A 12,620-nucleotide genomic window follows, 5' to 3' on the forward strand; every position below is an offset into this window, starting at 1 on the left:
TTTACCACTCAAATGCAACAGCATTAAGTAACTCAGAGCGTACCTAATAAAGCGTCAATCTCCTCCAAGTTTCCATTGTGCTGCACCTCTTCACAGAATCTCAGTAGGCGGAAAAAGGAAGCAAGACTCACTGGAGAAATACACCTAAAAATGATAAATAAAAGCAAATCATCCCTATGTTGTCCATTCTTTTCTAAGAAATTCTTGCTAAAGCAATGAAGGCATTATAAATAAAGATCCTTACTTCTTGACCCTTTGTTTGCCAGCTGCATTTTCAAAACCAGTGCTAGTCATGCTATTGGATAGCAGTGGTAGAAGATTGATAACAATCCCACCTTCAGAGTCCTCTTCATCCAAGTTAAACATGGACTTCAGTGGCAACAGATGTTTACTGAAAGAATCAACAGTGTGGGTTTTAACAGCGACGTGTGGCTCATAAAACTATACAATGGGAGAGACTAAGTATTGAACTAAACACAGGCCTCTCACTTCTGGGTTCAAATCTAAACATGACTGGTAGATCTGCCTGTAAGGGACCTCTGTGAAATTAGGTTAGGCTGTCTAAATCTAATGTCTAATGGACGAGGGCCTATAATCCAAAGTTCCTCTAATTCAGCATCAATTGGCAATATCGCTTTGAGAGACTGCATGATTGTTGATGCAGTAATCAGAAAAATGTCACACTTGAGTAACAACTGACTTGCATACCAAGGTCCCACAAGCAGCAATGAGATAAATGATCAGTTCATCTGATTTAGGTAGTTTGTGGGATGAATGTTGGCTAGACCTCCTCGTAGTTCTTCAAATAATGCCATGTGATATTTTAAGTGAAAGGGTAGATGGAGCCTCAGTTTAATCTCGGATTTAAAGGATGGCACCTCGAAAAATGCAGCACTCCTCCAGTACAGCACTGGGGTGTCAGACAGTCTAGTGTGCTGATGTCATGGGAGTGGGGATTGATCTCACAATCTTGAAACTCAGAGACCAGAGTGCTATCACTGAACCAGGCTGACACATCGTTGCAATATATGATCAACTATTCTAACTATTCTGTCGTAGTTCTGTCGAAGGGTCATGAGGACTCGAAACGTCAACTCTTTTCTTCTCCGCCGATGCTGCCAGACCTGCTGAGTTTTTCCAGGTAATTCTGTTTTTGTTTTTATTCTAACCATTCACTGATCCCCACGGGGGTACATTATAAAAGCAAACACACATTGTTCTACTGAACTCAAATTTAACTTTGGCCACACATGAACCAGAAATAATACTAAATGATTTTCATTGTTTACCTATCCGCTTCTGGTAGCAGATCTACAACAAAATCCTCTTGAAAATCATCAAGTACACTTCTTCCAATCAATTCCTAAAGGTGAACAAAAACAAAGGTTCAATGTTGACTATGTTTTGCTTAATTCTACTGTTAAAAGGTGTATTATGCAGACATACACAAAGTGGCACAACTCATTGAGTCTAAATCACAGTGTAGTAGAACACAACTTCACACTTGTGATTTCCCACCTTCAATTGTGACACCACTGTATTTTGGGGCAATTCTCTTCAACTCTCCTATTTTCTGCATTATACACATTCCTTTTTCCCGTTTCTTGGGCTTCTTAAACCATTTACAATCCTCAACCGAGGGCACACAATTTCCATCCTCAATCTCAAAAACTGCCACTTGGAGCTGTGTTCAAATGCACAGGGTGACTTCTCTCAGGTCGCGGGAATGTGCCTGACCTCCAATTGGCACCTGCCCATAAACACAGGTTCAAAGGAAGTGGATGTGAAATGGGGAATCAGAATCAGATGCACATGGGAGCAAGCAGAAATCAAAACAGTTTCTTTTCAAGAATTTAGCGTGCTGACAATAGCTGGATGCCAGCGCATCTACATATCCGCTGATATAAACCTCTAAACTTACTTGACCAGGATCAGCATGTACAGAAAATTAGTGCACATTTTTGAAAGCCACTGGCCCCAACATTATAATTATAAGGGAGAGATTGTACGGTTAATTGTACGGAGAGTGTTGCGGTTAATCTAGTATTCCCCTGCCCTACCACTCAATATACAAACATAATTTTCTCTCACCACTTTTTCTTTCTCCCATCTCCTTTTACTTAAGTCAATATATCTTAACCATAAACACAAAGCTATGTTTAAAAAATTGCTTTCAATATGAAACAGATAAAATATCATAGATTTAACCATTTGCATGCACATCCACTGTACCATCGGTCCACTAATGAATATATATCATGACCATAAGTGTCATGTAGCAATAACCTATAAATGATTTGCATCTAATCTGGCCAGCTAATACTTTAACCATTATTCAGTTTGACATGTTTATGAAATCAGTGCTTGCATGTTACAAACAGCATGCTAAAATGAAAGGTCATGTAAAATGCAATTATACAAACGCAACCCATGGTGGTAAGAGGCCTGGAACATTGGACACTGTTCAGTCACTGACAGCCTCACGGACAGCACTGCAGTAGCACAGTAGTAGCAAATGGAAAGAAGAGCTACCGGTTTCCCATGTTTGTTGTGGTAGTGCTGTGAGGTTGGTGCTTGACACTCAGATGCTGCTGTTCCACTGTCACTTCCGGTTAGAAAATCAACTGGTAGCCATCCAAGTTAAAGAGCTGGTGTCCCACAGGTGCACAGTGCAATAACACTTATGGCCATTTTCTAGACTTGGTTGTGCAAACGGAGTGCTTCAGCATTGACCAATCAGAAGTCAAATTGAAAACTTGAATCAATATAGATACAAAACTTTTTGACGGGCAAGATAGGAAGATAGATTTGAGGACAGATCTGAGTATCCGATAGTGAACTGGTGAATGACTAAGTGTTAATGGTGTTACCTGCACTTGTGGATCCAGGTTTCCTTTCTGTACCAAGTTAGCCAATTCATCATAGTAGAGGGCAGCAGCTTCTGGAGAATGTTCACTGCAAGTGCGCACCAGTTCAAGCAGGGCTGTGGCCTTAGTATATAAATTGTTTCAGAAATTAAGGCAATGACAAAACCAATTTAACTATCTTCATGTTGGTCTTAGGGAAAGATGTGCAGAATAAGTGAAAAGGTACAACAAAACAAGGACACAACAATAATTAGTTCTAGAGATAACATGCTGAACAGGGGTATAAACCAGCTTCCAAACCTGCGACCTCTACCACCTAGAAGGACAAAGGCAGCAGATGTATGGGAACACCACCACCTGCAAGTTCCCCTCCATGTCACACACCATCCAGACTTGGAGCTATATCACCATTCTTTCACTGATGCTGGATAAAAATCCTGGAATTCCCTTCTGAACAGCATGGTAGGTGTTCCAACAACATTTAGACTGCAGCAGTTCAAGAAGGCAGCACACCACCACTGGCTCAAGGGCAATAAATGCTGGCTTAGCCAGCGACGCCCACACCCCATGAACCAATACATATATATATATATAAAAAAATTAAGATGCCTACAACTTCAATCAAGATCAGACCACATCCTTGGAAATGAAATCTATTTTAATAATCAAATCTTTTTGTTAAAAGATATCACCTTGATTCAACTGGTAGCACTCCCACCTCCGAGTCAGAAGGTTGAGACTTAATTTAAAATGGAACAAACACAGGCCTCAGTCAAGGACTGCTGAGGGAGCTTTACATTGTCAGAGGTGTAGTCCTTCAGGAGAGATGTTAAACTGAGGCCATGTCCATCTGTTCTAGCTGATAAGTAGGCATTAAAGATCTCTCAAAAATTGGTCACCCCTGCTCTTTTGCCTCATTTTCTTATGTTCTCCCAGTGTCCCAGTCAGCATTTTTTTCTTTATTCTTTCATGGGATGAGGGTGCCACTGGCAAGGCCAGCATTTGTTGCTCATCCATAATTGCCCTTGAACTGAAAGACTTGCTCTGCCATTTCAGAGGACAGTTAAGAGTCAACCACATCACTGTGGGTCTGGAGTCACATGTAGGCCAGGCCGGGTAAGGACAGCAGATTTTCCTCCCTAAAGGAAATCAGATGGGTTTTTACAACAATCGATGATGGTTTCATGTTCACCATTATTGCGACTAACTTTTCAACACCAGATTTACTGAATTTAAATTCCACCAGCTGCCATGGTGGGATTCGAACCCGTGTCCCCTAAAGAATTAGCCTGAGCTTCTGGATTACTAGTCAAGTGACATTACCACTACACCACCATCTCCGTGATTATATAACAGTGACTATTTCACAGCAATATAGTTAATGTGAAGCGTATTGGGATGTTTCTGAGTGTTATGTCAAAACACATTGTAAATGCAAATTCTTTCTTCTTTCTAATAGTCAGATGCACTATTGTAGAATCACTGTAATAAAGTTGCTGAAAAATAGACTATAATCTAAAATGTTAAAAGAGAAGTATTTCTGAGATACTTTTCATTAAAAAAGCTTTTGTTTCACTGAAGTATATTGCTCCTTTACCCTTCTTTCCGTATATGTTCTAAAAATTTAAATTAAAATGAAGTGACAAATGCTTTTGATTCTACAATATTTTGGAACATCAGCATTTGCAACATCAACAAATGCTCATTACAAACACCATTGTTGCAAATAAATGGAAAACGTGGAACAGAAAATATCTCGCTTAACACTGCAAGTCACTTTGGATTGGTCACGTGTACCAAGTAACAGATATCCGAGAAAAGTAAGGTTGTTAATGTTTACAGCTAAGCAACTTTTTGCAACTCTGAAGAGGGTGAGAAAGTAAAATCTAAATTACATTAAAGGTCATACCTGTCTGAATGATTCCTTGCTCATGGATGGCAAATGGGATGATGAGGGTTCAAATTTACTACTGAAAAAGAAGCATCATTCAGGAATTTAGTTATTGCACGTGCGTTTAAATTTAGCTACAGGGATAACAATTTCATAATATCTTCTGAAATTCTTTACAGAATCCAATTATAAAGTAGTTGGTTTGTGCGGTTAAAATTCATCCTAAGCTTTACAACAATTGATGGGCATTGTATAATGACAAATGTACAAAATACAAGCTTGTGCACAACAAATGACCTATTTTTCATTCTTGACTATGACATCTTCACATCAGTGCTGAGAGTCTATGGGAAGTGTTGAACACCCTGCCAAGTTACGAAAGAGTGAGTGAGTGAGTGAGAGAGAGAGAGAGAGAGAGAGAGAGTGAGTGAGTGAGTGAGTGAGAGAGAGAGTGAGTGTGAGTGAGTGAGAGAGAGAGAGTGAGAGAGAGAGTGTGTGTGTGTGTGTGTGTGTGTGTGTGTGTGTGGGGGGGCAGGGGGGGTGGTGGTGGTGGTGGTGGTGTGTGGTTGTGATGGTGTAGTGGTAATGTCACTGGGCAAGTAATCCAGAGGCCCAGGCTAATGCTCTGGGGACATGGGTTCAAACCCCAACCTGGCAGCTGGTGGAATTTAAATTCAACTAATAATATCTGGAATATAAAGTTAGTTTGAGTAATGGTGATCATGGCAACTATCGTCGGTTGTTGTAAAAACCCATCTGGTTTACTAATGTTCTTTAGGGAAGGAAATCTGCTGTCCTTACCTGAGCTGACCTGCATGTGACTCCAGACCCACAGCAACCTGGTTGATTCTTAATTGCCCTCTGAAAATGGTCTGCAAGCCACTCAATTCAAGGGCAATTAGGGATAGGCAACAAATGCTGGCCTTGCCAACAATGCCCAAATCCCATGAACAAATATATTTTTAAAAGTTGCGATGTTTTGCCATGAATGGCACCATTGGTATCAACTGTGCTCACATATATACATCATGCCAAATATATTGTACTTTCACGTTATTTGCAGAAAGTCTCTGCCACAACCAATTAAAGAAGAAAGGAAGAACTTTCATTTTATATAGCACCTTATATAATCTCAGGGCATTTCAAAACACTTTACAGTTAATGAAGTACTTTTCAATTGGTGCAATAGAAATTTGTGCACATCAATGTTCTATGAATAGCAATGAGATAATGACAAGATTATCCATTTTTCAGATATTGGTTAAGGGATAAATGTTGGGAGCACTCCCATGCCCTTCTACAAAATAGTGCTTTGAGATCTTTTATGTTCACCTGAAAGCAAACAGAGTTGATTCAAGGTCTCATACAAAAGGCAGCATCTTTGAAGTGCAGCACTCCCTCGTTAGCTGCACTAGATCGTGCTCAAGTTTTTAGACTGGGACTTGAGGACAGAACATCTTGACTCAGATACAGAGTGCATTGATCCCTGGCTGACAAAGGAACACTGGAAGCCTGTGAATCACCCTGCTGCCCGTTGTTTGGCTAAGGAAGGCATGTCACACAAGAAGGTCACTGATGAATTTAACTTTAGATGCAAACAAATACTGTCTACTCATTTGGAGGTTTATGTCTGCAAAATTCAGTAACAATGAAAGAGCCACCCATCCACTCTTTCAACAGTCATGGTAAAGCACTTGGCCCCCAGAGTCATTAAGCATTGGATGATACATATGTTAAGATACCTGTCATAAGCCATGCAGCCCACCATCATGACTGCCCCAATGATTCCAATGCGTTTGTATTTGGATATCGTACTCGACAGCTGTTTTCTGATAACAATGTGCATGTCATCCTGTGGAATAGGACAAGGTAACTATTAGCAATCTCTCCAGTTAACATGAAACATTATTACAGGAACTGGTCCTTGTAGGCAAAGAAAATAGCTTGTAATGCTGACACTAATGCAGATTTTAATCAGACCATCCATCCAAACATGCAGAAGGGCAGAGGAGCACAGGGAAGGGAAACTGAAGAGTCTTCTGAGATTTTTAAATTCTCTCCCTTACCTGAATGTGGCTGCCATCCTGGCCTCTACTAAAAGCCAATGTGCTCAGGACAAAAAACAGCTTCCTTATCTGCTGGGGAGACAAGTTGTCCATGTAATCCAAGATACCCTGTGAATTAAAAAAACAAATTTCCTAATGATGGTATACAAATTGCCACTATGAGTATTTTAAAACACTAAGTTATTGGAGAAATAAAAGCAGGAAATGCTGGAAAACTCAGCAGGTCTGGCAGCATCTGTAGAGAGAGAAAAACAGAATTAAGGTTTCGAGTCCGCATGGCTTTTCTTCAGAGCTGAAGAGAGGTAGAAATGTGATAGGTTTTATACTGTTGAAGAGATGGGGTGGAGCAGATAGTGCAAAATAGAAGGTCTGAGATAGGTGGGAGGTCAGGTGAGATTATTGAAGAAACCTGGGCTACCCGCATCATTTCTGCGCATTGGAATGTGATTTATAAAATGGAAACATACGCAAGCTCCACCCCTTACCCGATTTAGAACTTTGTAAACCTACGGAGCATCAAACCATCATCAAATTGCATCTATTAAACTGCTGGCAGTGACAATACTGATTCCCTCGAGGCATTCTAGCGAAGATTATAAAACATGACACGTTCCTGTTATCATGATGAAATCCACGCCATCTCAGTGATAAGCAGATAACCCGGCCCTTTGATTTAGTTAACTCGCTACATAAAGGGATTGGATTTGGAGCCCAAGGCAAAGCTGCTGCCACTGAGCCAAGGATTACAATTAAAAGAAAAACCTAGATTTTGCTACATGCCTGTGCCAAAGGCACAACTCTATTTGTAAACTCACTGGAGTCAGGCGTAATGGATATTCTTTCTTTCTATAGCAAGTGACACTGGTATACTGAGAATGGAATATTTTCCAGCTATGCCATATTCCATGACACTTTAACTGCTTCTCTTGGAAGTAAAATGCAAAACAAAGTTTCTTCTCTACTCAGAATTCCTTCCACCTACCTTCACAAATATAGCATAGACAGCCATTGCAGACGAATTCTGGGAGACCAGGTCTATAAGCACATCGAGTGAGATATCCACTTCTGCAGTGAAACCACTACAAACGTGAGTCACCAGCGCACCAACAACTTCCTGTACAGAGATACAGATAATCAAAAAGCTCTTTGGATTTAACAAATTGTGATAGCTTGAATGTCAACCACGTAAGATACTGAGCAATTTTAAACATCTGATTCTTTACAAATGAAATGTCAAGAGGCATCACATTAAAAATTCCTCACAGCAAAGTGTAACAGCTCATTTTTTTAATAGGTGAAGCAACACTGAAGCAGTGCTAGGCTCATAGCCAGTGACCCAACACCTGCCAATTAGCATTACGATACGACAATGCCAGCAGAAAAGCAAAGTTGCGCTCCAACTTCGCGAACAACTTTGTTGCTTTAGTTCTTCATCTCCCAGTTCTTATAGCATGGATACTGTAGTATTATTCAGATATTCCTTGCTGCAGCTAACACTATCATAGTCTGATCAAGGACACCAATCACGGTCTAGAGACAACAGGAAAGGGAATGTATCTACACGCACTTTAGGAAGGATTCTATGATTCTATAAGCAAGGGATCAGAGGCTAGTAGTGCAGGAGACTAGCAAGAGCCAGTCAGTAGAGACAAAGCTGTGAAATGGTGTCCGTGCCGCATTTGAGCCATCTTAACTTACAGGACCCCGATTTGAATCTCAATTGGGACGTAGCGAATCGGGAAATTGGGCAGATATCTGCTATACCAGGTCGCTACAGATTATCTTGTAAAATACAATCTAGGCCAGGATAATCCTGGATGCAGACAGAGCTTCAGAATTATAATGATTATTCATAATAATTCTTCATTAATTAATCACATAATTATTTAAGTTAAGGCACCCAATTTCCCAACATTCCAGTATGTATTATGGTGAGGAATCTTCATGTCTGTAAATGCTGGCTGTTAGGTGCTATGTTGTAGAAAAGTAAACTTGAGTGTCCTCGTAACAGAATTCATTCTTCTAAGTTCATCCCAAGGCTGCAAAGCTTGTTTTGGTCTCTCCATTCCGCCACATCCCCTAATCGTACACATCCCTTTAAATGTCACCAAACCACAATTTCCTGGTCCTAGCAGCAGGCTGCTCCTTGCACTTATCCAAATGTACATGGAGAGTTTCGAATAATTATGTAAACAATGACCCTGAAAAATTGAGTGACGAGATTTGGTCGACTTCTTAATTATGTAGAACTGATTCACACCAGTACACACATTTGGCCCCATGCCTTTAAGCACTGCCAGTACAAATTTACCATTACATTGCACATCACGTTGGAGCTCTAACATAATGTACCATTATGCTGCCCAAGAAAATAAAATTCAGAAAGACTGGAGAAACACAGATCCCACAGTTCAGATGATAAGTGCAACTAAGCTACATAGCCCAGGGTGTTTCCAGGTTCAATCCATGATTTGCATGAGTTAGCAGATACATGCAGAGGTGGTGCTACAGCTAGTCTATCTCCCAAGGTTAGAGTTGGGTAAAAAATAATTAGCCAGAAGAGCTCCTGTTTCCAATCACAACCCAATAAGAAAGGCTTGCATTTATACAGTACCTTATAGAGCAGGTCAGAGGCTAAGAATCCTGTGGCGAGTAACTCACCTCCTGACTCCCCAAAGCCTGTCCACCATCCACAAGGCACAAGTCAGGAGTGTGATGGAATATTCTCCACTTGCCTGAATGAGTGCAGCTCCAACAACACTCAAGAAGCTTGACACCATCCAGGACAAAGCAACCCGCTTGACTGGCACCCATCACAAACATTCACTGCCTCCACCACTGACACACAGTGGTAGTAAGAGTGCACCAGTTACAAGATGCACTGCAGCAACTCACCAAGGGTCCTTAGGCAACTCCTTCCAAACCCACGACCACTACCATCTAGAAGGACAAGAGCAGCAGAATACCACCACCTGAAAGTTCCCCTCCAAGTCACTCTGACTTGGAAATGTATCGCCATTCCTTCATTGCCGCTGGGTCAAAATCCTGAAACTCCTTCCCTACAGCACATGAACTGCAGTGGTTCTAGAAGGTGGCTCACCACCACCCTCTCAAAGGCAATTAGGGACGGGCAATAAATGCTGGCCTTGCCAGCGGTGCCCACATCCCATAAATGATGAGTAATACAAAACCTTCCATGAGCTCAGGACAATCTTAAGCGTTCTACCACAATGAAGTACTTCTGAAGTGTAGCCACCATTGTAATGTAAAAAACGTGCAGCCAATTTGCAAACATCAAGCTCCCATAAACAACACTGCTAAAAAAATGAAGTCTCTGGACTCTGATGCTCCCTAGAGTCAAACAGCCTACTAGCACTCATTGTTTAGGTTCATGCTTAACAAATGACTGCCCAAGTGAGAAATCAGAAGGTGTCCAATGAAACCATGCTCCAGAAAAAGTTAGCTCCTCACAAGAGGAGGGAGAAACACACATAGAATCCCTTCTCTTACCTGTTGACAGTAGGAGTCAAATATCATAAAGGCATATTTATACATCTGACTGCCAAACGACACCACACTCACATCTGGGGATCTCAAAAGGGTCTGAGCCAAGGACAGCACAGAGGGAAAGTACTCACGGACAACCTGGAAAGAAATAATGGGATTTCTAAACAAAGAGTAGGACTATTTCTGCAATACGCTATATACAAAGATTTTAGTGAACCTATTGCCTCAGTCACTGAGGGGTTGCAAAATAGGTATTAGGCTTCAGTTACAAATGGCTGGTACCGTAGTATAACAACTTGAACTTATATTTTTATTTAATTATGTTATTTGAAGGACTGTTGGTTTTAGTTAGTTTACTACCAAGATAACAAAATCATGCAGAGTTATTAAGAGTTTAATATTAAAGCATTGAACCAGAATGTTTAAACATAATAGTTACAACGAATGTGTAGAGAGGGAAATCTTAGGGCACAGGGAACCCCAGAAGAAACGGGTAGCAACTGGAATCTACAAATAAAGAAGGGAGGCACCATGTCTTGCCGTTTGCTAGAACAGTAATCATCTCAGATTTCAGCAGAAAGTTTCTCACCCTAACAGCAGAGATACAAAATGACCACAGTCAACTGATGGCACTGACCAGAGCATGACTCCTGAAAGCAACCTGCAAAAGCTGATCCCCAACATAGCCAAGGCGGATTTTGCTACGAAGCAGTTTCTCCACTTGTTTCTTGCTGTTGCTTGTGCTGGCTGTGTGGAGGATCAGGAGGACCAACAGATCTATAACCTTCCAAAGGAAACAAAAATATTACTAAATACCAGCAGCTCAATATCACTAATTGCAAGAGTGGGAGAATTCTGCATTCCCTCTGTTCACCACCACAAGAAGTATTCCACTGTGCAAGCATCTAATAAGCAAAAAACACAATCATTTTGTATCCCAAGTTTGCAACTACAACAATTCTTGCCTGTGGATGAGATAGATTTAATGTAATTGGCAAAAGAACTGGGGGCAAGTTAAGGAGAAGTTTTTACATACTATACAGAGAATTGTGATCTGGAATGTCAAGCAGATTCAATAATAATTTTCAAAATGGAATTGGATGAATATTGGGAGGGAACAAAATCGCAGAGCAGAGAGAAAGAGTAGAGAGAATGGAACTAATTAGATAGCTCTGGCAAACGGCTCCTCCTGTGAAGTGCCCTCTGTAGTTCTTTGATACTGGAACTTTAAAGACTGTGAGTGAGAATGTATGTCTTTCTTCCTTACAACCACTAAAACTCCGCACTCACTTCAAGCTCCTCAATCCATGAAGGAAAAAAATGCATTCACTAACGTGGTCTTGCAATTTTCTAGATAGATAGTCACTAGGCACTTTGGGCTGTATAATGCCATCAGATGTGAAGCCATCATCCCTCAGCGTTGGAGATGTGGTTCGATTAAGGTTCTCTCCTTCCCTGGTCATGATTGCATACTGAGCAAATGCATCATGTTTTGTCAGAATTTTGTTTTCCATTAACTTTGCCTCACTTTTACAAATAGCAAAGCAAATTAGCTCTCCTTTGTTTATAACTTTATGTTGCAGGTGAAATAATATCCCTGTTGATTACACTTGGCAAGTTAACACAACTCATTTGCCTCTAATAAGATGCTTGCTCTTCTGGCTCACTGACATCATTTAATTCAACACATAACACAGTAGCCTACATGGTTTTTTTTTTAAAATGAGGCAATTTTGCAACAATTACAATAAACCTTAGATAGCAATGAGAATGAGTTACCTTGTGCTCAGCAGCAGAATCTACAATTTCAATAGCCTGCAACAGAAAGTAATATCAACCTTTATGTTTTCCTTCACATCGCTATCTTAGATACAAGTACTACTTCAGATACTTGAGCACATAATCTAGGCTCACAGTCCAGTGCAGGCTGAAGGAGTACTGCACTGTCTGAGGTGCTGTCTTCCAGATGATGCATTTAACTGAGGCCTGCTCTTTCAGGCGGTCATAGTAGATCCCATGGCAATATGCAAAGAAGAGCAAGGGATGATCTCTCCGGTGTACTGGCCAATAGCTATCCTTGAACTAACATCACTAAAACAGATTATCTGGTCATTATCACATTTCTGTTTGTGGCAGCTTACTGTGTGCAAATTGGCAGCCAAGCTTCCTACATTACTGAAGTAATTACACTTCAAATGTACTTTATTAATTGTAAAGTAATTTGGGACGTTCTGAGGTCATGAAAGGTGCTATATAATTGCAAGTCTTGGAAGTATGAGGTGATGCATT

General features: G+C 40.7%; 1 protein-coding gene across 1 annotated transcript in view; it reads right to left on the bottom strand.

Annotated features, from left to right (window-relative positions):
* fancd2 (FA complementation group D2) overlaps window positions 1–12,620 on the bottom strand; it is an 82,398-nt gene that overhangs the window by 47,638 nt on the left and 22,140 nt on the right. Inside the window, exons 13-23 of the mRNA XM_041192194.1 lie at window positions 12,111–12,146; window positions 10,969–11,115; window positions 10,335–10,469; window positions 7,807–7,938; window positions 6,825–6,932; window positions 6,501–6,610; window positions 4,777–4,837; window positions 2,871–2,990; window positions 1,290–1,363; window positions 245–391; window positions 44–144 (exon numbers count right to left, since the gene is read on the bottom strand). Coding sequence (XP_041048128.1) covers window positions 44–144; window positions 245–391; window positions 1,290–1,363; window positions 2,871–2,990; window positions 4,777–4,837; window positions 6,501–6,610; window positions 6,825–6,932; window positions 7,807–7,938; window positions 10,335–10,469; window positions 10,969–11,115; window positions 12,111–12,146 — 1,171 coding nt within the window. The remainder of the gene's footprint in view (window positions 1–43; window positions 145–244; window positions 392–1,289; window positions 1,364–2,870; window positions 2,991–4,776; window positions 4,838–6,500; window positions 6,611–6,824; window positions 6,933–7,806; window positions 7,939–10,334; window positions 10,470–10,968; window positions 11,116–12,110; window positions 12,147–12,620) is intronic.

The sequence above is a fragment of the Carcharodon carcharias genome, chromosome 7, assembly GCF_017639515.1.
Source record: "Carcharodon carcharias isolate sCarCar2 chromosome 7, sCarCar2.pri, whole genome shotgun sequence".
Taxonomy (NCBI): Eukaryota; Metazoa; Chordata; class Chondrichthyes; order Lamniformes; family Lamnidae; genus Carcharodon; species Carcharodon carcharias.